This window comes from Podarcis muralis, chromosome 1 (genome assembly GCF_964188315.1).
Source record: "Podarcis muralis chromosome 1, rPodMur119.hap1.1, whole genome shotgun sequence".
NCBI lineage: Eukaryota > Metazoa > Chordata > Lepidosauria > Squamata > Lacertidae > Podarcis > Podarcis muralis.
In genome coordinates, this window is record NC_135655.1 from 40,976,208 (window position 1) to 41,003,408 (window position 27,201).

Consider the following 27,201-nt stretch of genomic DNA (forward strand, 5'->3'; position numbering starts at 1 on the left):
AGGCATGGTATCAAATTAATTATCTGAAAATGCAAAACAAATGTTTTTAGCATTTGTCGGTGTTAGAAATAGTGTTATAAATTAAGTCACTTTAATGCATCTGTACAGCTGAACACACTGAGATTTGTGGCGCATTCCTCATTTCCAGTGTCCCTCTGCTGAATCAATGTGTGTGGATTCATTTTTTAAAAATGCATTGACCCAGTGAGGGGCACGAAAATTCACCATTCAGGTGAGACCCAACTATCAGTTTGTCTCCCAAAGATGGGATGTGGATCATAACACTGGAGCTGATGTGTCTTTAGGAGGAGGTGTCCTTATGTAGATTTATCACATAGGGGTGTGTGGGGGTACATAGGGAGAATGTATAATTGTGCGTGTATGAGCACAAATAATTACTGCCTTATCCACAAGTGACCCATTCTTATTCCATACCTGAAGGACATTTTCAGCTGTTCTAGTTTTCTTACTCTCTGAAACATACATGCTAAATGATTTTATACATTATAACCTGACATGTATCTGGTACTTTTTCAAGCACCCAATGCTGTCTTGTTGAAAATTATTTTTAACCAGATATTGTGCCACAGAAAACCAAGCGTAATTAAGTACCAAGTACCTGTGGTTGGTCATTAAATGAAATTTATTATAAATAATAATACTTTTAAATTTGGCTTTCTGCTATTAAACCAGTTTCCTGTTGTTAAACCTTTCTTGTCAACAACCATATATATATGAATGACCAGATGTGTGATTATTTCACTGTAACAGTATTGAAGTATCTTTGCACAATGGAAAAAAGCAGTCATGATAGGTTTGTTGCTTTCAGTATGCCTGCCCCTTGGTATTCAAGTTTTGATTGGAAAACTATCCCCTGGCCAGGACTTTCACAGTTGATAACTGCTTAAAAATTTGGGATTTGAGGCCATTATCAATTGAACTGCAAGATGAAACAATCCTATTTTTTTTCCTTGTTGAGCGTAGGCATCATTTCTATGTCAATTTCACAACCAATCAGGGGCAGATTTTCAAAAAGAATCCTGAAAGTCAAGATTAGGGACAATTATTACTGGAACTAAATCTTCCTCCCTTTAAGAAGTTCTGTCAGTCTGGTTGTTGTTTGTCCCCTGTCTTTTTCCCATTGAAAGTAATCATCCACTTTGTTTTGGGGGCACATACAGAATTGACTTATGCAGACAAGAATAGCTTGGGAGCTTTGAAAGACTGCTTTCTCCTATGCTAGCAAACTGCCTTGACAGGCAATGTGTTTCACATATACATGTTCTAGGAGTCCTGTGAATTAAGATCTTTAAGATACTGGCAATAGCACATCTCGGCAGATGTAACTTACACTCATACGGGTCTTAAAAATTGAGATGTTGTTTCTTGCACACACAAAGAGAATCAAAATCTACACATTATTAATACTTCAGAAAGGAATAGCTTAGCAACAATACTTGTTGTGGCAGTGGGAATAGCTCGACAACAATATACACTTCTTTAGTTGAGAAGATGAGCTAATGGAGTCTATCCATGACTAAACTAGCATGCACACATGAAAGAGCAAACCCAAAGGCCTAAGAGGAATTGGAAAGGCTGGATGGGTTAAGCCAGGCACAAGCAAACTTGGCCCTCCAGATGTTTTGGGGCTACAACTCCCATGATCCCTAGCTAACAGGACCAGTGGTCAGGGGTGATGGGAATTGTAGTCCCAAAACATCTGGAGGACCGAGTTTGCCTATGCCTGGGTTAAGCACTGCTTAGGAAGGCATAATAGGCTTCTTCCTCTCTGGGCTGACGTTGCAGACTAGGCCGCAGTCATGTATCACTGGGCAAGGAGGACCAGAAAGTGGCGTCTAAAACAGTCATAGCACACAAAGGTAGGAAGCCAAAATTGTTCTTAAAAACACAGTTACACAGAGAGAGAGAGAAAGATAGGAAGATGGTAGGCAGGACAGAAGCAGGAGACACTGTTCTCAGCTTTGGTGGGCAATGCCAAAGAGGTAGAACTGAGGTGCATTGAAACTCCTGGGTCAGGCAAGGAAAACAGAAAAGGCAGCAGGCAAGAGAAAAATTGACTTCTTGAATCTCTGCTTTGGCTAGCAAGAATCTAGGGGGAGCAGGAAAAATAATGGATCCCTTAAAAGCACTGGCAGAGGAAGAATGTGAAGCTCCACCACTGCTTAAAAGGGCTTTTGGAATAGGCAGACTAGAGAACGTGAACTAGAGTTGAATCAGCACCTGAGATTGAGAAGCCTAATGAGCTTCCATGACTGCACATGCTCAGGCTTTAGAATCTTAAGGGTGGCAGAGGAGAAGAAGAGAAAGAGCAGCATCGATACCAAGCAGTACAAAGCTGTAGGATTGACCAGACTTCATCATTATCCTGCTTTGGAAGAATACGTTTGTAAGAAGGAGTAGCCTCTACCCAGCAGTGGAACATACCAAGAGCGGGCACGCTCCCAAGGAGGGCATGGTGCGGAGGGTGCCCTCCCTGGCGTGAGATAGCCACTCAGGTTCTCGGAGTGGCGTGTGCACCCTGCAGCCGGGGGCGGAGCGAGCCTTCCACGGGGGCAGAGCAAGCTGCCCCTGGCGGACATTTGGCGCGCCACCCACCCACCACTCCCAAGCCTCCCCCAAGCTGTCAAAACAAAGGGGGGAAGGCTTGGGAGTCACAAGTGGGCAGTGCGCCAAATGTCACTCCCCTCAGTGAGGGCATCTGGGGTGGTCTGCCCCCCGCCCCATTTCCTATGCCCTTGCCTCTACCCCAGGTTTTTGAAGAAGGGTTAATACTGGCTGTTTCCTATTGTCTGAGCCATGGGAAATGTCCACTTTTGAGTGGTGCCTAAATATCAACTTAACAAAGAAGTCTCAAAGATAAGGCATCGTCCAGAATGCCATAAAATAACCAACTTTTCAGCCTTTTATTATTCTTGATAACATCCCAAAAGAATGGCCAAAAATGTATAATTCACTTTTCCTATGTTACTCAAACTCCGTGTTGTGCTCACTGGCTAAAGATGGTTGGCTGGGAAATTGGAGTGCATTATGAAAATTAAAATTGTACATATGGTATGGAATACATAATATATGTATCTGTTGAAATATGTTATACCAACTTTACTATTGTATGCAGAAGATACATAACATAAATATTACAGATTTACAGCTGAATGCTACTTTTAAAAAAAATGCAACTATTTTGTTAACCTTTATCAAACTGAATTTATTTAAAGCTGAGCAAGTTTTTTTTAACTTTTTTTCCTGATAATATGGCAGCAGATTGCTCGGAGGGGAATGGTAAGTTAGTGAACATTTAGTCTGAGAAAGATCAGTTACTTGGGCTGTACTGTGAAATAACAGATTCTTGTCAATAGGTTACTGAAACAGATACGCCACTCCATTAATCTGTTATTTTTTAACTTTGTGTGGGTGTTTTCATGAAGGAGGCATGCAGATGTAATTATTTCTTACTGCAGTTTATATCACATCTATATTTATCTAAACATGATGCAGTATTTACATATCCATTTATTTCATGTAGCCCAGTTCTTAAACTTAAGATACTGTTTGTTCATAGGGTGATTCACATACCCCAGTCTTAATTAAGAGAACTCAGGGTGAACGCTTACACTTCAAGAGCAAAGCAGAGATATATTCTAGTTCCACAGTCAAGGCAGAACTCTATACAGGTAACTCACAACTTGTGTGCATTCAGCTTTACATGCTTGGTAAATAAAAATAAAAATAAAAGAGGTGGAAAGTGGACGAGCATTTGGGAAACAATACTTTGACAATCCCACCCACCCTGGAAACCAGTGTGTTTTAACAATATGCAATTTTGGCTTCACATGCTACCTCCGGAACGTAAGTTGAGAGTTGCCTGTATAGAAATGACGGATATAGGACATTTGTTTGACAGCCAGTGTGCAAACCCAGGGCGAATGCATATCACAGTTCTAAAATGCAGGGGAAATACAAAATTTGTTATTCATCACAGAACTATTTTTTTAAAACTCTCAGATTTCGTTGAAAAGCAATGTCCTTATCCATCCATGGAATAGGCAAGTGAGGCCTAATAACCGGTAGGTCAAGATGTAGAATCACCCAATTCTAGAGTTGGAAAGGGTCCCTGAGGATCTTCGGCTCCAAACCCTTCCATGCAGGAATATGCAACTGTCCCTTACAAGGATCAAACCAGTAACCTTGACATTAGCCACACCATGCTCTGACCAGCTGAGCTATTGGTGGACTAGCTGTAGTTGTGTGTCTCATTAGAAGAAGAAGCTAGCCAGTTGTGCCAACGAGTTTCTATGTTACATTATACAAAATAAGAAAAATAACCCAATTTTGCTTAATTTGCATAATTGATTCAGTCACATAACCCAACTTTTCTTGTTGTTGCATCCTAATAATATTTAGCAGCCCCATGAAAAACTTGCATACTCACATTGAATACAAATTGGCATCCAAATGATGCTAAAATTATCAAATCATTATGTGCAGATAGATGCACAATTTATTCAGTGCCAAATACATGTCAAAGGCAATAACTCTGAATACAAGAGTTGCATGCGAAAAGTATGTTTGAAATGCAGACTCAGATTTTCAGCATATGTACATTTATATTCCTTTATATTCCTCAGACATGAGCAGACAAGAAGAAATGTATCTTGAATTTTGAATCCTACAACTGATTTGAATGGCTTTATATAATGAAATCCAAATTTATATACTGAGAGTCATGCTACATTTTTGGAATAAACAGATTGAGGTCTGATCTCTAAATGCCCATAATGTGGCAGCAGACATGCGGGGGGCGGGGGAGGGGGAGCAAGGCCAACCTGAATTTAGCCTCTACACACCTTTTCATCCCTCCAAAACAGGTGTCTAATTCTGACAAAACTGGTAGTAGTAAATATTAACTTGTTATGGTATATGTGATCTCAGCCCATAACTTTATGCACATGTACTAGGTCAGGGATCTAACAAAAGAAAATATTCACACAACACATTTTCATGCAGAATCCAAAATAGGAATTGACTGTTTTAACTGAATCAGAAGTGGGGTGTCTGCGTTTGATAACTGGCACAAAAATTGAAAGAACAAACCCCTTATAAATGTTACACTCTTTTTAGGCTATCTAGCTTTAGCATATTTAAATATTTTGCAGAAATGCTTTAATGTACCTCTATCCTCCAAATATAGTTTCCCAGATTCATTTTTTCATGTATTTCAATACACTGTTTTTGAATCATGGACCCCATTCCCTTACACAGCTTCACAATGAGTATCTTTCAGATGTGAAAATCAGAAACTTCAAATAGAAAACACTGTGTTAAGGCTCAGTATTAAACCATCCTGGTAAATGAAGATTATAAAGTTTATAAGGCGTTTGCTCTTTAACTTTTACCTATGTAATCTTACCTACATAGGTAGCAGCCTAAGATGAGGAAGACACTTCAATTCTGATCCTATGCATGTCTACTTAGAAGTAAATCCTACTTAGTTTGGTGGGATTTTTGTTTCAGAGTGCTCAGGGCTGCAGGCTTTGTGAATTTGTGCATGAGACCCGATAATGTTTTCAAAATGTTTGTTGTTCATTCAGTAGAAGGATAGGATTTCAGGGCAGAAGGAACTTTCCAGGCTGGGGAAGGACTTTCTAACGTCAGACAAGGGGAACTGTGTCCCTCCAGATGTTGTTGGACTACTACTCCCATCATCTATGTGCATTGGCCATTCTGTCTGAGGCTAATGGGAGTTGGAGTCTCATAACATCTGGAGGGACACTGGTTCCCACCACTGCTTTATCTTCAGAATTCACAGCAATTAACTTTATTATCTAAGTTGTTATCAGCTGACAGGGATGACCGAATTACCTATGGCAAGAAGCACCTGACAAATTTCACAAGACGAATCACCTATTACAGTATATAACAATGTAAAGAATTAACATCATGTGACATTGTTTTAAAAACCAGCAAATATCTCTGGCTCCAAATATGGCTTTGTAAATTTTCTCCAATATTGTGGTTTTATACAGTGCCCCCCCCCCACACTGCTATCAGTTTCACACATTAGTGTATAGCTTTTATAGGCTAAAGAAATAAAGATGCACTGAAGAATAGATTGTTCTGGTTTGCAAACATTCTTTTGGAACCCTAATGTCCCACGGGGCTTCGGCAGCTTCTGAATGGCTGCATTATTTGGTTTTTGAATGTTTTGGAAGTCGGATTTCGTTCGACTTCCAAGGCACGACTGTAGTAGGCTCCACTACTTACTCCCCAAATAAACAGACCTAGATCCAAAATGTTAGCCAAGCAATGTGTGAGAGAGAATCTCACTTATTTCACGCTCCGAGTTTTTAATGAACATAAAAAAATTAGAAAGAGCCTACGACGTATTGCTATATAGTAAGAGCTGTGAATGCTATACTATTGTCCTCTTTCTGACTGGTTACTGTGTGAAGTGTGCTGTTGTTGCTTAATATTAATGGCTCCAGTTACAGTGGTGCCCCGCAAGACGAATGCCTCGCAAGACGGAAAACCCGCTAGACGAAAGGGTTTTCCGTTTTTGAGTTGCTTCGCAAGACGAATTTCCCTATGGGCTTGCTTTGCAAGATGAAAATGTCTTGCGAGTCTTGCCATTTTCCCCCCACTTCCCCCCCCCTTTTTCTAAGCCGCTAAGCCGCTAATAGCCTTTTAGCAGCTCAGCCGCTAAGCCTTTAATAGCCGCTAAACCGCTAATAGTGCTAATCCGCTTAGCCGCTAATGGGGTTGCTTCGCAAGACGAAAAAACCGCTAGATGAAGAGAATCGCGGAACGGATTCTTTTCGTCTTGCGAGGCACCACTGTAAACATATATGTAATTAATGTTGCAGGACTATCAATACCGTTTTTCCATGACCATCTTTAGATAAATGTTTTGAATTATAATAAAAGGGCAAAATTAGTGACATGGCATTAATTGAATGAATGCAGTTAATCTTTACATTTTAAAGACAAGTGATGTCTTTAGCTGTGCCAATATGGGCATGGATTGAAGGAGGAAAGGTGACCTCAATTAAAATTCCTCCACTTCCCAGCTATATGAATGAAATGAAAGCCATTAAAGCAGGGGTCGTCAAGGCTTACCGGGCATGGGCCAGATCACTCTTGCGGAGATCCTCCTTGGGCCAGACCGGCGCAGCACAACGCCAGAAATCGCGTCTGCGCATGTCCGCGGTGCCATAAAACACTTTTGTGCATGCCCAGACACCGAAAATTGCGCCTGCGCAGATGCGATTTCCAGCGTCTGGGCATGCACAGAAGCAATTTTCAGAGCCGCGGAAGAGAGTCCCTGTGCCGCAAGGCCGGTTTAGTGCAATGCGCAGGGACTCGCCAAGCGGGCAGCTCAGTTCAGGGGCGGCTTGGGGGCCAGTTAAACGGCCTCCGTGGGCCGCTTCCGGCCCATGGGCCACCGGTTGGGGACCCCTGCATTAAAGGCTTCTCTCTTAATGTAAATAGCAGCTTTTGGATGGGGGGGGGGTTGTTGTCAGGGTATGGTGACAAGAGTTAAACCCCTTCCCTTCTGCTGCAGTTGTGATACTGTGGACTCTTCCATGGTTGCTATTTACATTTTTTAAATGCACATGTAAGTTGCATTAAAGGGACGCTGGTGGCGCTGTGGGTTAAACCACAGAGCCTAGGACTTGCCGATCAGAAGGTCGGAGGTTCAAATCCCCACGACTGGGTGAGCTCCCGTTGCTCGATCCCTGCTCCTGCCAACCTAGCAGTTCGAAAGCACGTCAAAGTGCAAGTAGATAAATAGGTACCGCTCCGGTGGGAAGGTAAACGGCGTTTCCGTGCGCTGCTCTGGTTCGCCAGAAGCGGCTTAGTCATGCTGGCCACATGACCCGGAAGCTGTACGCCGGCTCCCTTGGCCAATAAAGTGAGATGAGCGCTGCAACCCCAGAGTCGGCTACGACTGGACCTAATGGTCAGGGGTCCCTTTATCTTTACCTTTACCTTTTAAGTTGCATTAACATCCTCTCTAGTTTGACCCTTAATAACAGCAACTCATTCTCAGGAGATTTCCTTTTTCTTTTGATACAACCATATTGTGCACAGTCTCTTCTCTTTGACACTCCTAGGGCACAATTCAGTCAGAATTAAGCACTTGTAAGTCCCATTTTTTTTAAGTAGGGGATTTATTTTATTTTAAGAAATGGGTATCACACCTTATAGGATAAAAATAAATTTCAGTCAAAGCAGAAAAAGTTTTAAAATACAACAAATATCTAGCATTTAAAAGCATATTTTGGGGGGGGGGGCGGGAATCCAGAGCACAGATGGAGCAGAGAGAAAAAAGCCAAACTAGGAATAAAATTTATACATTCAGTCTAGCCTAAAGGCTACATGGAAGAGCTGACTTTGGCCAGTTGGCTGAAACTGTCTATCAGTCTGGTAGGTCTCTCCAGGGAAAGCAAGCAAAGTTTAGCAAGAGCTTGAAATCCATAGGACAAAAGTATTTAACTTTATCTTCTACTAGTTAAAATATATTTGGGGAAAGTAGATGTGATTGTAGACCTCAGTCCTTAACTTCTAACTTTGAATCGTGGCATTTTAAAGTGCCCAAGAAGGCCAAAAGGAGAGAAGGTCGAGAAATAATTGCAGAATCAAACTTTCTGTAACCTGCACAAAGTTTCATGTAACATTAGTTTTCCATGTTAAAGCAAAAGCACTTGGTTTGTTGCATTTCTTGTGAATATTGTTTGTTAACAGATACAAGGCTTAAAAAAATTGGTAAGTGTGTGTTATCAAACATTCAATATTAAAAGATTATAAAGATAGTAAATGTATTGTTGTTTATGGTTTTCCTTTATTCTAAACTGAATAAAACAGCAGTATGGGGGTTTACATAATATATATAGAATAAAATATATTGCCATTGGTAATCCTCAGTATATTCTTTATTTTTAACCCTCAGTAAGCGTAATAATAGAAGAAATTAATCTAATTCAGTAATTCATTCTTTTATTAAGGAAGCACATAATGACACATGGTAATGGTTCATTGTAAATGCAAGGTATTTTAGCTACTTTGTTGAAAAAAAGAAGATATTGTTTCTAATTAACTTGTAAAATTCCCATCTTTTCATCAAGTTTACTTACTTTTTTCCTTGTATTTTTTCTTTCATACAGGCCATGCAAGTAAAGGTACAGGTCAAAGTGCATGATGTGTCTTTATGTTTTAGTTTTAGAGATGACCAGGCTCTCAGCATTCTTTCCATTGATCACAGCAGTGGCGTCACAAAGGGAAGGTACATGTTCTGCCCAATATAAATCCTATTGGAAAGTTAGGCAGATTTTGCCAGAACATCTGTTTTTATACTCCTACACACTTTTCTATACAGGCCTGGGTATTGATTTCATGGGGAAGAAAATGGCCCAACAGCATCTCTCTTCTGCCTCTGTTACCATCCTCATTTTATGTAAATTAGTTTAGTATCTTTAATTGAAAAAGTGTTATCGCAACAGACTCATTAATGTATTGGGATTTTTAACATTAGAAATACTAATAGTAGTAGTGGTAATAAATGTACTATGCTTGTCATTGCCCATTAAAATATCTAGATTACTTTATCAAATTATTCTCTCCCTCCTCTTTGCCCTCCTTCCCTGCAATCAAGACTTGTGATTGCAGGGATACAAAATAATTTTGGATCACACTAAAATCAGTGTACACATCTCGTACCAAATTTATTTAAAATTTCCCCACAACTTGAAAACAATCAGGAAAAATGTAGTCATTATGAATTATGGTCTTGACTAACTTAGGGTCACTAATTTTAGTGGGTCTACTCTGAGTAAGCTTTGTTGCGTACAATCCGGGGGAAAGTTGATGATGATATTGGTAATAATGATGCCTCTGTGCTGGATCTGCCCTGGCAAAACACAACAACTTGGGAACAACTAGGGCTGGGGCATGTTCCACAGGGCAGGATGCACTGGGACAACCGATCTCAGTGATCACGGGTAGGAGGAGGAGTTACGCTAAGACCAGACCCTATCATTACAGAGGAGGCGGGTTTAGTCGTTGTCTGAGGACTATCCCTGCCTCCGGGTCTGGTCCTGACCGGATGGATACTAGAATCAGCAAGGGATACCCACATGACCTGAAGGTGCTGCTGTGCAATGCCAGGTCAATGATTCATAAGACCACTGCCATCCATGACTTGATCATGGATGGAGGATTTGACCTGGCATGTATAACAGAGACCTGGTTGGATGAAGCAGATGGGCCTGTCCTTGCCGCTGCTTGTCCACCAGGTTTCTCTTACGCACAGCAACCCAGGTCATGTGGGCGGGGAGGGGGGGTTGCAGTGATTTTTAGGAAGTCATTAGTTTGCACCAGGCGTCCTGTTGGGAAGACCCAGTTTTCTGAGTGCATGTTCTGGAAGTTGGGCAATAGGGGCAGTACAGGATTCCTTTTGGTGTACCGACCTCCCCGCTGCACCAAGGATTCCCTGCCCGAGCTGCTTCAGGTCGTGGCGGATGTTCTCCTGGAGACACCTAGCTTGGTCGTCCTAGGGGATTTTAACATCCATGCCGACACGACCTTACAAGGGGCCGCTCGGGACTTCGTGGAAAGCATGGCCTCCATGGGGCTGTCCCTGAATAAGTCTGGCCCAACCCATAGCCGTGGACATGCCTTGGACCTGGTGTTTACCTCTATGGATGTTGGTGATCTGACACTAAGTAAAAGCGAAACGAAAGAAGTGCCATGGTCAGATCACTTCCTGGTGCAACTGGACTTCTCTGCGACCCATCCCCTCTGCAGGGAGGTGGGACCAATTCGGATGGTCCGCCCCCGCCACTTAATGGATCCAAATGGCTTCCAGAGAGTAGTAGGGGATGCTTTATCCCATGTTGATGGCCTTTCAGCTGATTCCCTGGTGGCCCGCTGGAATGTGGAGTTAACCAGGGCTATTGACTGTTTGGCTCCGAAGCGCCCTCTCCGGTTGCATGGAGCCCGGACAGCCCCGTGGTTTTCCACGGATCTGAGGGCAATGAAACAATCGTTGAGACGGCTAGAGCGCCGGTGGCGGAGAACTCATTCCGAATCTGACCGGACACAGGTTAGAGCTCAACGTCGAGCCTACCAAGTGGCGATAGTGACGGCGAAGAAGAATTTCTTCACCGCCTCTATTGCATCTGCAGAAAACAGCAGCAGGAGACTTTTTCAGGTGGTTCACAATTTAGCGGAACCACCTGCAACATCGGGGCCCAGTACGGGCCACATGTTCTCCTGCAATGATTTTGCAAAGTTTTTTGCAGATAAAATCGCTCAGATTCGGGAAGAAGTAGACTCCACCGTGGGAGCAGGGCCGGGGCGGGAGAGTGCTAGAGTTCTGTCTAGTCAAGTTGAGTGGGATCAATTCCAATCTGTTACCTCCGAGGATGTGGACAGGCTGCTTGGACGAGTGAAACCAACCACCTGTCTCCTGGATCCTTGCCCATCCTGGCTTATAAAAGCTAGCCGGGAAGGACTGGGCAATGGGCTTCGTGGGGTGGTGAATGCTTCCCTCCGTGAGGGAGCCTTCCCAGACCCGCTGAAAGAGGCGGTTATTAAACCGCTTCTTAAAAAACCATCTTTAGATGCGGCCACGATGGCCAACTATCGCCCAGTCTCAAATCTTCCATTCCTGGGCAAGGTGATTGAGCGAGCGGTTGCCGAACAACTCCAGGCACGCCTGGAAGAAGCGGACCATTTGGATCCCTTCCAGTCGGGATTCAGGCCTCATCATGGGACTGAAACTGCCTTGGTCGCACTGGTTAATGATCTCCGGCGGGCTAGGGACAAAGGTGAGAGCTGTTTCCTAGTTCTGCTGGATCTCTCAGCGGCGTTTGATACCATCGACCATAGCATCTTTCTGGACCGTCTTGAGGGGCTGGGAGCTGGGGGCACTGTTATACAGTGGTTCCGCTCCTTCCTCCTGGGCCGTGTTCAGAAAGTGGTGGTGGGGGATGAGTGTTCAGACCCCTGGGCTCTCACTTGTGGGGTGCCTCAGGGTTCTGTCCTCTCCCCCATGCTTTTCAACATTTACATGCAGCCGCTGGGAGAGATCATCAGGAGGTTTGGGCTGGGTGTTCATCAGTATGCGGATGATACCCAGCTCTACCTCTCTTTTAAATCAGAACCAGTGAAGGCGGTGAAGGTCCTGTGTGAGTGTCTGGAGGCGGTTGGAGGATGGATGGCGGCTAACAGATTGAGGTTGAATCCTGACAAGACAGAAGTACTGTTTTTGGGGGACAGGAGGCGGGCAGGTGTGGAGGATTCCCTGGTCCTGAATGGGGTAACTGTGCCCCTGAAGGACCAGGTGCGCAGCCTGGGAGTCATTTTGGACTCACAGCTGTCCATGGAGGCACAGGTCAAATCCGTGTCCAGGGCAGCTGTTTACCAGCTCCATCTGGTACGTAGGCTGAGACCCTATCTGCCTGCGGACTGTCTCGCCAGAGTGGTACATGCTCTGGTTATCTCCCGCTTGGACTACTGCAATGCACTCTACGTGGGGCTACCTTTGAAGGTGACTCGGAAACTACAACTAATCCAGAATGCGGCAGCTAGACTGGTGACTGGGAGCGGCCGCCGAGACCATATAACACCGGTCTTGAAAGACTTGCATTGGCTCCCAGTACGTTTCCGAGCACAATTCAAAGTGTTGGTGCTGACCTTTAAAGCCCTAAACGGCCTCGGTCCAGTATACCTGAAGGAGCGTCTCCACCCCCATCATTCTGCCCGGACGCTGAGGTCAAGCGCCGAGGGCCTTCTGGCGGTTCCCTCATTGCGAGAAGCAAAGCTACAGGGAACCAGGCAGAGGGCCTTCTCGGTAGTGGCGCCCACCCTGTGGAACGCCCTTCCAGCAGATGTCAAAGTGATAAATAACTACCTGACATTCAAGAGACATCTTAAGGCAGCCCTGTTCAGGGAAGTTTTTAACATGTGATATTTTATTGTATTTTTGGTTTTTATGGAAGCCGCCCAGAGTGGCTGGGGAGGCCCAGCCAGATGGGCGGGGTATAAATAATAAATTATTATTATTATTATTATAAAAGGTGGTCATTATCACCATTGTCATCATGACGCCTCTGCAGTGGGCTCTTCCCTCCAAAAAACAACAGCCACCAACCACAACTTTGGAACAATCCTGCTATAGGACATGCAGCAGAAACAAAAAAAGGGGGTTGCCATATCCTCTTTCCGCCCCCATGTTTAACTGAGGATGCTCTCAAACAGATGCCTGCTTTTTGTGCCAGGAGGTAGCAAAACTAACAGAACTGCAGTAGTAGGCTTCCCGACTTTCTTTGCCCATACCCACATTTTCAAAAAAAATAATTCTCAAGATGCTGCCTGCTGCCAACTGCTCCACATTGCTGGCAAGGGGCAAAGCAAAGATAGCAGCAAATGGGTGAATCCAAGAACTAGGAAATAAAACAAAAGTAAAGTTGCAACCCCAGGAATTCCTTTTGCCTGGTCCAAACAACTCACTTATCAATCACAGCTCTGACTTCACTCATTCACTAAAAACAAAGGTTGACTCATTTCACAGAAATTGCTTCGAAGGGTACTTGCACATTTTGCTTCATAACTTTCTTTCTTGGAAGTTTAGAGCCTTTTCTTCTTCTTTTAATGAAAGCTCAGAGTCTGGAACAGCTGCCTGAGGGTGCCCATGAAAGCCTTCCCAAATGCCGGGTTGGGAACCTTTATAACTAAGCCAAACTATGGCTTAGCTTATGGCACTGTAGCAGCAGTAAGTCTGGGAGAGGAGTGCTGCAGCTGCAGTCTCTTCTGCAAACCCCCCATTCTAGCACTTTTGCAGTAAGCCATAGTTTGACTTAGCTTTATATGTGAAGCAGCTCAATGTAAGCTGCCTGAATAACTTTGTTTAGTTAGGTGGGTTACAAACATTCCAAACCTATCAGTAGTCTATAGCTCAGCATTACATTTACATCAGATCAAATTGTAGCCCTCATCATTATAGAGGGGAATGTAAGTAAAGACCTTCCCTCCTTTAATAATAAGGCTGATGAGTAGAAAGAAAGAACAGATACCCTTGATGGGTTTCTGCTAGTATAGAATAAATATGAACAGATAATTTTAAAGCACAACCCACTTCCTTACTGTCATGAACAGAGCATGATGTTCTCTGACTCTCCAGTTCTATCTTTGTAAATTGAGAAGTACGGAGTAGCAATTTTAAAAGACTGAAATTTGGTGGCAGAGACAGAATGGAGCATATATTCACTTTTAAAATGTCTTCCCCCCCCCCCTTTACTGCGTTTATGTTAAACTTTCTTACCCACTCATACTGAAGTAGATAACGGGGAATCTTTTCTGGACAAACCTGTCCTCCAAGGAACAGAAGAATGAAAAACTAGGACTGACTTACCTCCTGTGTTACACCAGTTACCTCCCCTGATTAACAGACGAGTGACGCCACTGGGTCCCCGTGATACATTGTGGCATTTGTTTGTCTGCTATCAAAGTAGAGTACAAATTAATGTCATTAAATATAGAGCCATTATTTCATTGCTACTGTAGAAAACTTTTTCTAAGGCATTTTGACAAGCAAAGCTTTGAGGCAAAATACTTCCTGCATTTGTCGGTCCCTGAAGGAAAACCACCACATCATGTTTTTGTTCATAACTGAACTGCCAAACATGTAGGAATGGCTAGATGCTTTGGTAGTTTTCATAAAAAACGAGAGCTTTGCAACAATTTACCCAAAGTGTGTGCACTGTTAGACTTTTCTTTCTCCTAGAATAAAAACCGTGTGGTAATTGTTTGCAAACAATTAGTACTAACAGCTCTTACTGTACCAGCATAACGAGCTTGTACAGTTTACTCAGGGCCTTAAATTTTCATTTGCAGCGGCATTAAGATGTGGAGGGTTTATAGCAAGTGCCTGCTGTTTGTAGCAGTGAAATGCTATGAGCCCAGCTCTGAATTCATGTGTGTGGCAAATTCTCACTGTGGCCAGTGAGAGTCTATTTCAAGCATGGAATTCAGGAAGGGGACATTTTTGTGTGTGGCTTTTTAGTGTAAGTTTGTTCATAGTATGATTCTGTTAATGATGACCTTGTTGTTGCTCAGAGCTTTGATCTGCTGCCTTAAATAAAAAGTTTTATTTTACATTATTTGGATAGAATAGGAACAGATATTATGTTGATGTGCAACCTGTTTACTGTCTCTTTCCTAGGGCTCATTTTCCTTATGCTCTGGGTGACTGAAGCTGCTGACAGTGTAGTCTGATACATTTACCTGAATTTTTTTTTATCAACAATGGAGTTAATGAAAAGTAGCTTTCTAGTGTACAAACTCATAGGCGTATGACTTTATTGAATTCATATATAGGCAACATGAGACTTTTTAAAAATCAGCATTACAGATACATTTCATACATGCATAGAATGCTCAGAATGTTAGAAACACTTACTGTCTTCTAAAAGTACAAAGCTTATTGTCAAAACTTTTATCCGTTTCAGATGTTATTCGTATGTGTGTGTATGTATGTGTTTTTGGAGATGTGTAGATTGTAGAAAATTACAACATGTGTATTCTTAGATTTTCTGTGGTGAAGTAAATTATGAAGTGCTACTAAAATAATATGCATTTTCCACAGCAGTTCTTTGGTTCACTTATATTTTCCCAAGTTTAGCCATTAAATATATATATATATATTACATATAATATGTCAATATAAAAGGCTAGCTTTGGTTGGATAATTAGGGGAAATAACTATTTAATAAGAATGAATCACATAACTACACAATATATTTTGTATGTATCTTCCCTTTTAGTCTGGAGGACATGATCAAGAACGAAAGAAATCAAAACGTAGAGGGGATTTATATTCAATACAGACTTCTCTAATTGTAGCTGCACTTAAAAAAATGCTTCCCATTGGACTGAATATGTGTACGCCTGGAGATCAAGAACTGATATCTCTTGCTAAGTTCAGATACAGCTGTGTAAGTTGAAGTTTTGCTCAATTAATAGTGTTCAATTTTCAAATTCCAGCAACCACATGGGGACTGTGATTCTAATACAGGCATAGGCAAACTCAGCCCTCCAGATGTTTTGGGACTACAATACCCATCATTTCTGACCACTGGTCCTGTTAGCTAGGGATGGTGGGAGTTGTAGTCCCAAAACACCTGGAGGGCCGAGTTTGCCTATGCCTGTTCTAATACAAGGGTTCTCAAAGTGCACATGTTGCTATGCAGTATCAGGATATGCCCTCGCTGCAACGCCTGCATCTCAACAGTGCAAGAAACAATGCGCAAGCATTCCATATGGCAAACCGGTTTATTCATTAGTCTAAATGCATCTAAAAAAATGAATGCTAGACCAAAGCACTTGACTGATTACATACTTATTGCCTGTGCTGGAAAGCTATTCATAGATCTTAAAGACACAATGGCATGCTCATATTTACTGTATGCATAGAATATGTCGTAACAAATAGAATAGTGTGGCATCAGGGCCGTCTTTAGCATATGCGTTGCCAGGGTGCAAAGATCCGTCCAGCGCCCCCAAATTTTTTTTTGGGGGGGGGCATGTCAAAGTTGTTGAGCTTTTAAGGAGGGGAGCAGCGAAAACCACTAATATGAAAAAAAAATATGGCAGCGCTAACTCTGTCTTTCCATTTTTGCAATCATGCGAAAATGAAATACACCACTAGGGGGCAGCGCCGGATACATTGATTCTGCAGCTGTTCCACAAAAGAGAACGGAAATGACCCATTGACCACAATCACCCACGGCTCGCAGTTAAGAGCTTAGGTGGCTTCAGTGGTGGGCATCCTCTAGAATTCGGCGCCCGGGTGCACCGCACCCCTTGCACCTCTGGGTAAAGACGGCCCTGTATGGCATCTTAAAGGCATCCTAGCAAATTTACAGTACCCAAGCTGTCCTGGAGCAGAGCCCATTTCATCAGATGTATGTAAGAAAAATGGGGCCAGTTGTGTGAACTGAGGAAATATCTCACATTAGCTACGCATAGCTCATTTACGTTTGCCATAGCTCAGTTGCTAGAGCATGAGACTCTTAATCTAAGGGTCATGGGTTCAAGCCCCATGTTGGGCAAAAGATTCCTGCATTGCAGGGGGTTGGACTAGATGACCCTCGTGGTTCCTTCCAACTCTGCAGTTTTATGATTCTATGAAACAAACAGTTACCCTTTTTGAATAAGGGAAGTGGTCAGATATGAGCATAAAAAATGAATTTGGCTTTGCACACCTATAGTTCTTATCACATTTCCCACACGGAATCCTATGTACGTGTTGCCTGCTGTTGCTTCTTGATGGGAGGCAGCTGTCTAGGATCCTGTTTTCAGCTTTCCAGCTATTCTTCCAGACTGGATTCCAAGAAAACAAATAGACAATATTTGGTGTTTAAAAACATATGGATAATAACTGGGAAGAAGAACAGTCAAAATCATTCACTTACTAAATCCACAAATATCAACACACAAGACTTTCTCACCAGCTGTTTCAGAACTCTCCCTGCTTCTCACAGCCTCTCCCAATCTTCACCCTTGGGAAATTGGATCCTCCTGTCTCTTCTGGGTTACAATATAATTATTCTGTTGGCAAAACTTTGCAGCCCAGTTGTAGATGGTTGCGGGCTGTCTCATCACCAGGATATTTGCTTTCTAGAAATATAATTTAATAAGTTAGTCCAACTTTTAGTATGGCACAGATTAATATATGCTTATATTTGTATGCAGAAAGACACAGAAGAAGAGGTGAAGGAGCATTTACGCAATAATTTGCATTTGCAGGAGAAGGTAATGTTCAAAAAGGTCTGTCAGATGAAACGTTTTTTAGCATTAGGCAAAGTTTTAAAACATTTAGATGTTTAACAAGACAATCTTTTGCTTAAGTTATGCAGGCTGTGAGGGCTATAGGATTTAGCAGACACACCTCTGTGCTTTTTGTATAGAAACTGCCTTTGTTGCCCTGTATGATCACCTCTAGGGAGTGTGTCCCTAGTGATCCTCCTTGATCTGTCAGTGTCTTCTGATACCATTGACCATGGTATTCTTCTGGAGAAGCTGTCTGAGTTGGGAGTGGGTAGCAATGCTTTATGACGGTTGCAGTCCTACCGGGATGACTGTTTTCAGAGGGTGGTGCTTGGGGAGTTTGGTTCAGCACTGTGGAGCCTTAAGTACCGGATTCGATTTTATCCACCATTGTGTTTAATATTTACATGAAATTGCTGGTCAGGTCAGCTAGATTATTGTAGTACATTGTCAGTAATATGCAGATGATACATACACAGCTTTACTTCTCCTTTATGCTCCTGGCAAAAACACTATTATTTGTTCTAACCTTTGGATCACAATTTTCTGCTTATCTTTTAGTGGGGTAGGGTGGAGTTAGAGCTGATTTTGGAATTTTCCCAGTGGCATGCTTTTCCTAATCTTCTAGGCTGAGTGAGTATAAGATATGACAATCATATCCCCATGCTCCCGGGCCTGACATAATTGAGGTATAGGATTACTGTGTAAGAGTGGGGCATTTTACTTCTTATTCCCCCCTCAAATGTTTATTTAAATGAGTCTGCTAAGTATTTTTAAACATTTTTGATACAAGATCATATCTGTTATTTGCAGTCAGATGACCCAGCTGTGAAATGGCAGTTGAATTTGTACAAGGATGTCTTGAAAGCTGATGAACCTGTTGATCCTGAGAAAATAGTGCAGCGTGTGCAAAGGATCTCAGCAGCTGTGTATCATCTGGAACAGGTGAAACGGATCTCACCTATCAGCTATAATAATAATAATAATAATAAATTTTATTTATATCCCGCCCTCCCCAGCCGAAGCCGGGCTCAGGGCGGCTAACAACACTAAAACAGTACAACATTATAAATACATTCTAAAAATTAATTAAAATACAAATTGATGGCAACCATAGACTAAAGCTTTGTAGAGATTGCCAAAGGAGGGAGTCAGGCTGCGCCCTGACCAAAGGCCTGGTGGAACAGCTCTGTCTTACAGGCCCTGTGAAAAGATGTCAAGTCCTGCAGGGCCCTTGTCTCTTGCGACAGGGCATTCCACCAGGTTGGAGCCGCAGTCGAAAAAGCTCTGGCTCTAGTTGAGGCCAGCCTAACCTCTCTGTGGCCTGGGACCTTCAAGATGTTTTTATTTGAAGACCGTAAGTTCCTCTGTGGGGCATACCAGGAGAGGCGGTCCCGTAGGTACGAGGGTCCTAGGCCGTATAGGGCTTTAAAGGTTAAAACCAGCACCTTAAACCTGATCCTGTACTCCACCGGGAGCCAGTGCAGCTGGTATAGCACCGGATGAATGTGATCTCGCAGCGAAGACCCCGTAAGGAGTCTCGCTGCGGCATTCTGCACCCGCTGGAGTTTCTGGGTCAGTCTCAAGGGCAGCCCCACGTAGAGCGAGTTACAATAATCCAGTCTGGAGGTGACCGTCGCGTGGATCACAGTGGCTAGGTCAGGGCGAGAGAGGTAAGGAGCCAACTGCTTAGCTTGGCGGAGATGAAAAAATGCCGCCTTTGTTATAGCTGCAATCTGCGCCTCCATGGAGAGGGAGGTATCGAAGATTACACCCAAACTCTTAACGGACGGTGCTGGCACTAATTGCACCCCCGCAAGAGAAGGGAGTTGCCCCCTCAATCTCGTATCGTCCCGTCCCAGCCAGAGGACCTCTGTCTTCGAAGGATTTAACTTCAACCGGCTCCCACGTAGCCATCCAGCCACAGCTTCCAAGCATCTGATCAGTGTGTCTGGGGCCGAGTCAGGATGGCCATCCATCAACAGATAGAGTTGGGTGTCATCAGCATACTGATGGCAGCCCAGCCCAAAACTCCGGACAAGCTGGGCAAGGGGGCGCATAAAGATGTTAAAAAGCATCGGGGAGAGAATCGCACCCTGAGGCACTCCACACACCAAGGAGTGGCGGGATGACAATTCCCCCCCAAGCGCCACCCTCTGTCCCCGACCAGAGAGAAACGAGCGCAGCCATTGAAGGGCTGTGCCCTGGATCCCCACGTCGGCAAGGCGGTGGTCCAGGAGTTTGTGATCGACCATGTCGAAGGCTGCTGACAGGTCTAGAAGAATCAGCAGCCCCGACCCGCCTCGATCCAGCTGCCTACGGAGATCATCTGTTAAGGCGACCAGAGCCGTCTCGGTCCCATGACCAGCGCGGAAGCCGGACTGGAATGGATCCAGAGCCGATGTTTCATCCAGAAACCTACCAAGCTGTTCCGCAACCGCTCTCTCAATCACCTTACCCAGGAATGGAAGATTCGAAACCGGGCGGTAATTGGATAGATCTAAGGGATCTAATGATGTTTTCTTTAAAAGCGGGCGCACCACTGCCTCCTTCAGTTCCCCTGGGAATGTCCCGGTGCCAAGGGACAAATTGATGATATCCCCCAGGGGGGCCCGCACCTCGTCTGGACACGCTCTAATCAGCCAGGACGGGCACGGGTCGAGAGGACAAGTGGTGGGCTTTCCAGCTCGGAGGAGTCTGTCCACATCGGCTGGGGATATCCGGTCAAAGTGGTCCAATACTGGACCCGAGGACAGTCGAGGGGCCTCCAGTTCCTTTATTGTATCGAAATTGGCGGGGAGGTCATGGCGGAGAACATGGAGTTATCTAAGCACATATATTTTAACAGAGACTGTGTTTTAAATTGGGGAGTCCCTGGTCCAGATCTAGCTTCTGACATGTAGTCAGTAGCTGGTCTTAAGTAAGCTACTCTCAGCCTTGGCCCCCTGTCTGCAGTATGAAGGGTAATACTACTGACTTAGCTTACAGGGTATTATGAATATTTATTGAATTTATATACCACCCTATACCCAGGGGCCTCAGGGCGGTTCACAGAAAAGATCAACACAAAATCCAAAATATATATAATTAAAATAAAAACAACAACCCAATAAACCTAAGGTAAAGGTAAAGGTACCCCTGCCCGTACGGGCCAGTCTTGACAGACTCTAGGGTTGTGCGCTCATCTCACTCTAGAGGCCGGGAGCCAGCGCTGTCCGCAGACACTTCCGGGTCACGTGGCCAGCGTGACGAAGCTACTCTGGTGAGCCAGAGCCGCACACGGAAACGCCATTTACCTTCCCGCTAGTCAGTGGTCCCTATTTATCTACTTGCACCCGAGGGTGCTTTCGAACTGCTAGGTTGACAGGCGCTGGGAACGAACGACGGGAGCGCACCCCGCAGCGGGGATTCGAACCGCTGACCATGCGATCGGCAAGTCCTAGGTGCTGAGGTTTTACCCACAGCGCCACCCGCGTCCCATACCCAATAAACCTGCCCCCCCCCCAAAAGGGCATAGGATGTCTACCAGATCAACCAAGGGCCTAGTTGAACATTTTTTGCCTGGTGCCTAAAGGTGTATAATGAAGGCGCCAGGCAAACTTCCCTGGGGACAGCCTTCCATAGATGGGGAGCCACTGCAGAGAAGGCCTGTTCTCGTGTTGCCACCCTCCAGACCTCACAAAGAAGGGCCTCAGAAGGTAGATATAGGGGTGACAACTAGACAGTTCTAATGTCAACATTTATAACTTTGGGAAAGCTCAGCCTGTTCTGGACGGGCTGCACTTCTGATGAAAGACAAGGCATTGTATCCACGAACTCATTGTGTTCATGGAATGATTTCTGCTCATGCAGTGGAACTTTATTTCCTCCCTTGTGTGCCCTCCAAATCTGCTCTGGAAGGTTGGGGGGGAACCCAGGACAAATTTGTGTGACGCACAGGGATGGGAAGTCCTCCAAGTGATGCCACATGTGCAGTGAGTGCAGAGGATGCAACCCCAGGTTTTCAATATATGGATACTCCTGGATCCAACTCTGCCTCTAGCCTCCTGTTTAGGAGTATTTTTGCACATCTCGGGGGGGGGGGTGTCCACTGCAGTTTTTCCTGGGAAAGGTAGATCAGAATTCAGTCCCTGGAGAGGTGAATTGTCTCCATCTATTATGGCTTTCAAATGAACCCCAAAGATTCTCCTGTTTCGCCAAACATTTGGCTTGATGTGATTTTCTCTCCAGTGTGAGGTTAGGTTTAATCTTGTGCGTTTTGTGCATGCATGTGTGTGTCCACGCATGTATTTTCTACCATCGTAGACTTACAGATGGCATGAGCTGCATTGGAGCTGTTATTTACAATAGTGTTTTTCCATAGGTTGAGCAACCATTAAGATCAAAGAAAGCAGTATGGCACAAACTCTTGTCAAAACAACGTAAAAGAGCTGTTGTGGCTTGTTTCAGGATGGCACCGTTGTATAATCTGCCAAGGTACATAACTTAATTTTTCTTTTTACTCTTGCTATTGCGCTTCAGAACAGTGGGTGTTCTTACCTGACATGGTTTCTGTGACACGGTATTAAAAGTTCATCCAGTTTCTTAAAGTTTCCTGTTGAGCCATATTAGAAAAGCATCTTACGTCTTTGTAAAAGAGATGCTCTAATCCTTCATTCTGTTTCAAATGGAAATAGATAGAACACAAGACTCGCAGAAGCATTTTGTAAAGCAGTCTTGACAGTATTCTAATAACACACTAGGATCCAAAATTAATTCTAACCTCAACTAGCACTGCAAAAATACATTTCTATTACATTTCATTACCTTTTCATTGCTTTTCTGAATATCAGAAAGTCTTGTATTTGGTGAACTTATGTATCATTTTTTAATCCTTTGCAGTCCCCTGCTGTTTTAAAACAGTGAACTGCAATCCTAAGCAAATGTACCTGGAAGTGGGTCATGTTGAACTCAGTGGTGCCTGCTTTTGAGTAGCCATTCATATATTTTTGAATTGCCAGGCTGCAATATTTTACCCACTTATTTGGGAGTTAGCCCACTGAACTATATGGGACTTACTTCTGAGCAGGCGTGCATAGGACTGTACTGTTGGAACTACCTATCCTTCCCTTTTGCCACTATCCCTTGGCCAGGCTTTTGGGCCCAGTTATCTGCTGCTATGTTTGGGATGTCTGTATGCACCTCCTATCTTAGGGCTGCCATACATCTGGATTTTCCCAGTCATTACCTGGATTTCAAAGACGGAATTGACATCTGGGGGGCCGCTTTGTCCTAGATCAATCAAAAAATCGAGTCTTGTTGGCGTTTTTGTAAAAACTTCCAGGGTGTCCTGGTTTTTGCTTTTTGGAATATGGCAACCGTGTTCTATATGTAGGGCAAGCTAGCCCACTCCTTCCTAGACATGAGAGTGGATCATGCCTTTAATATTTTTAAACACCATTTAACTATTTATCCATTGTTTTAAGCGTGATAGGTTAAGGTCTTAACCCTAAAATTTGGGAGGCTTGTTTTATGAAATACGTTAATTGACAAGTTTCAACTTCTGCAATTACACGTGCATTGTTGTTGTTTTGCATGCTGCATCTCCTCCTGCACATTTCCTGCCAGCCCTTACTTGGAAATGTAAACAGAATGGGTAAATAGCTATGCCATTCCTTGCAATGAAAATCTCATGCATGACTCCCACACACAAAAAATCCTAGGGCTGCAGATGCAGGCCGGAGGCTAGCCTGTTCATGCAGTATGCACATAAGCACAGCCTGTTATATCAGGCCCATCTAGTCCAGCTTCCTGTTCTCACCGTGGCCAACCAGATGCCTATGGGAGACCTGCAAGCAGACCTGAATGCAGCAGCAATCTCCCCTCCTGCAGTTTCCAGCAGCGTAGAACGTAAGCATCAGGGTTAGTAGTCATTGGTCGCTATGTCCTCCACGAATTTGTCTAACCCTCTGTCATGCTCCTGCCCCAAAACCCAATTACAGCAGCTCTTATTTGAGAGCAAGGAAGGTACAGTATCTTAATTTAGGCTACTAATGGTATAGGCTCAGCACTGCTTCCAGAAATCATGATTCCAACATATAAGCAAGGATAGACAGTTTGGACAGATCATTTTAGATCCCGAACACTGTTTATGCATTAAAAACAAAAAAAATTCCTTCCAGTAGCACCTTAAAGACCAACTAAGTTAGTTCTTGGTATGAGCTTTCGTGTGCATGCACACTTCTTCAGATACACTGAAACAGAAGTTGCCAGATCCTTCTATATAGTGAGAAGGTGGAGAGGGGTATTACTCAGAAGGGTGGTGGGAATGGGTGATTGGCAGATAGCTGTGATGAGCCTGTTGACGACTCTTAATGACTGCAATAGGTCTTACAGGAAAAAGCAAGGGGTGAGAAGGTGAAAAATGGCTTTGTCATGTATAATGAGATAAGAACCCAATGTCATACCAAGAACTACCGGTAACTTAGTTGGTCTTTAAGGTGCTACTGGAAGGAATTTTTTTTGTTTTGACTATGGCAGACCAACACGGCTACCTATCTGTATATGCATTAAAAAGCACAGGTCACAAGACCAGTCCCAGGAATCCACTTTCTACATCCCTCCATTGGGAGAACTGTCCACTTATTTCTGTCTGTCTTTCTCCCTGTTATTTAACCTGTCCCTGATTTACAAGAGGCTCTCTCGTCTTATTTTACTCAGGCAGTGAGGTAATTTGGTGAGGTACTTTGTCAAAAGCTTTTTGAAGGCCCAAATGCACTATGTCAATTTGATCATCTCTGTCTATATGCTTGTTGAGACTCTAATAGGTTAGTGAAACGGAAGTTGCCCTTGCAGAAGCCATGCTGATTTCTGCTTCAGCAAGACTTGTTCCTCCTATATGCTTTGTTATCTTACCTTTAACAATGTTTTCCACCAGTTTTCCCAGAACAGAGTTTAAACTTACTGGTCTGTAATTTTCAACATCTCCCTGGAATCCCTTTTTTAAAAAGTGGTGTTGTATATTCTTAAGTAAATAAATTAGCTTTATTGTACTAGCCAAAGGCCATGACAAAACCATACAAAAACCATTCGGAAAAGAAATATCTATACGACTATATAACTGGATATAAAAAACAGAGCCACTGCCTGAACCATCAAAATCAAAAAATGCAGATGCATGCGTAGATTGAGGACTCCACACAGCATACAATATTTTCCTATTTAGACCTCTGAATGGTGTTGTATTTGCCACTTTCTGATTCTCAGGTATGGAAACTTTGTTTCCCATTACCACTATTTTTGTCAGTTTCTCAGGCTCCCTTTGTGCTGAAGTTAGTTCATGGACAGGCAAATATGCCCTACACTAGTGACCAAAATTGTGGAAACCTTTTGGGGAAAGTGTATTTCTGAGGTTTGATGGCTCATAACACCATATATATATATATATATATATATTTGCTTTCGTAGATTTTCACGGGTACAGGAATGCAGGTTTTGGTGTCCTCGGGTGTCTTCCCGTGTAAAAGTTGGGGTGTCTAGGCGACGTTTCGACGAGGTCTCACTCGTCATCTTCAGGCTGGTGCTTTCGGCTTCTTGTTACTGGAACAGAGCAGGATCTCAGTGTTTGAGTTCCTATACCACTCAGACCAATAGTCAGCTCCATAGGCTCACCTCTACAAAATCTCGCTAAATTTCTCGCCAAGCAACTTCAGCCCTATGCAGAATCCATCTCTTCACACGTTCCAAACTCCTTCCAGTTCATAGAAACAATAAAGAAGCAAAACCTACATCCCAATGACCTACTTGTGAGCTTCGATGTTGTATCTCTCTTCACTCAAGTGCCCATTAATGAAGCCTTGACAGCCATTCAAAACAAATACAATCCCCCCGAATACATCTTGGACCTGACCAACCACTGCCTAACCAACACGTACTTCATCCACAATGGACAAAGATACAAACAGATAGAAGGAGCACCTATGGGATCACCCCTCTCACCGGTCATCGCAAACCTGTACATGGAACACTTTGAAACCAATGCTTTAGACAAGTCAGAACACAAACCCAAACTTTGGCTCAGATATGTTGACGACACCTTTGTAATTTGGCCACACGGGAAGGAAAAACTGGACAGCTTCCTCACACATCTCAACAGCCTACACCCCAAAATACAATTCACTATGGAAATAGAAGCCAACAACCAACTTCCCTTCCTTGACGTCCTAATCTACAAAAAACCTGATGGCTCCCTAGGACACACTATCTACCGGAAAAAAACACACACCAACCGCTACTTACATGCACAATCACACCACCACCCTGCACAAATAAACTCCGTAGCCAAGACTCTCATCTCCAGAACCAAACGCCTGGCTGACAAAGACCACTTGACAACTGAGTTACAGAATCTCTCAAATGTGTTAATTGCCAATGGATACCAGCAAAACAGGGTTACGAAGCTAATCCAAAAAGAAACACCCCCCAAAAACCAAGACACAGAAGAAAACAATGGCATGGCCCTCCTTCCTTATATCAAGGGCACTACAGATAAAATTAGCAAAATCCTCCATAAACACAATATCAAAACAGCCTTTTGCGCCAACCAAAAAATAGCCAATATCCTCAGAAACCCCAAGGATAAAATCCAGTTGGAAAACCAAGGGGTCTATGAAATACCCTGCAAAGTCTGCCCAGCCACGTACATTGGACAAACAAACAGACGAATAAATGCACGTATCGCAGAACACAAGAATGCCGTCAAAAAAGAAGAAAAAACTTCCTCTCTTTTCCAACACATGAAAGAAACAGGACACGAAATTAATTTTGCAGATTCCAAATTGCTCTCTAACATGGAACATCACCACAAGAGAATAATCATGGAAGCCATCGAGATAGAGAAACACCCTCACAACATGAACAAGCGTGACGACACATCCCGCTTGCCAGACATCTGGAAATTAGCCCTCCCCACAAAAACTGACACCAGATCCAGAGGCACACATAACGCCATCACCAATCAACCACACCAGACCCAAACCCAGACCCTCTCCACAGATAAATTACAGACACCATCCAGTAGCCAAACCATGGTGGCACCTCCGGATGCTGCACCCCCCTGCAATCCCGGCACAGGCCACAAAACCACAGCTCGCCCCTATACACGAAGCCAAGCCAGAGCACAACTAAGTGCAGTACATCCATCTTCTCAGAAAAACTCTTCACAAAGTTCAAGAGGTCAAGACACAAAGGCTTTAGCAACTAATCCACACCTAATGACCCACCTAAGTGGTACTCAGGATATCACTCAAGAAATCACTCAAGATATCCCTCAAGCAATTAAGGAACAAAAGAAGAAAAGGCACACTAGCCTGGGAA

At 43.6% G+C, this 27,201-nt stretch overlaps 1 protein-coding gene across 14 annotated transcripts in view; it reads left to right on the forward strand.

Annotated features, from left to right (window-relative positions):
- Positions 1–27,201, forward strand: part of RYR3 (ryanodine receptor 3) — a 293,341-nt gene that overhangs the window by 220,671 nt on the left and 45,469 nt on the right. For all 14 annotated transcript variants that reach the window (XM_077926602.1, XM_077926563.1, XM_077926598.1 and 11 more), the window contains 4 exons: positions 15,843–16,013; positions 17,773–17,832; positions 18,661–18,792; positions 22,211–22,323. In XM_077926602.1, coding sequence (XP_077782728.1) covers positions 15,843–16,013; positions 17,773–17,832; positions 18,661–18,792; positions 22,211–22,323 — 476 coding nt within the window. The remainder of the gene's footprint in view (positions 1–15,842; positions 16,014–17,772; positions 17,833–18,660; positions 18,793–22,210; positions 22,324–27,201) is intronic.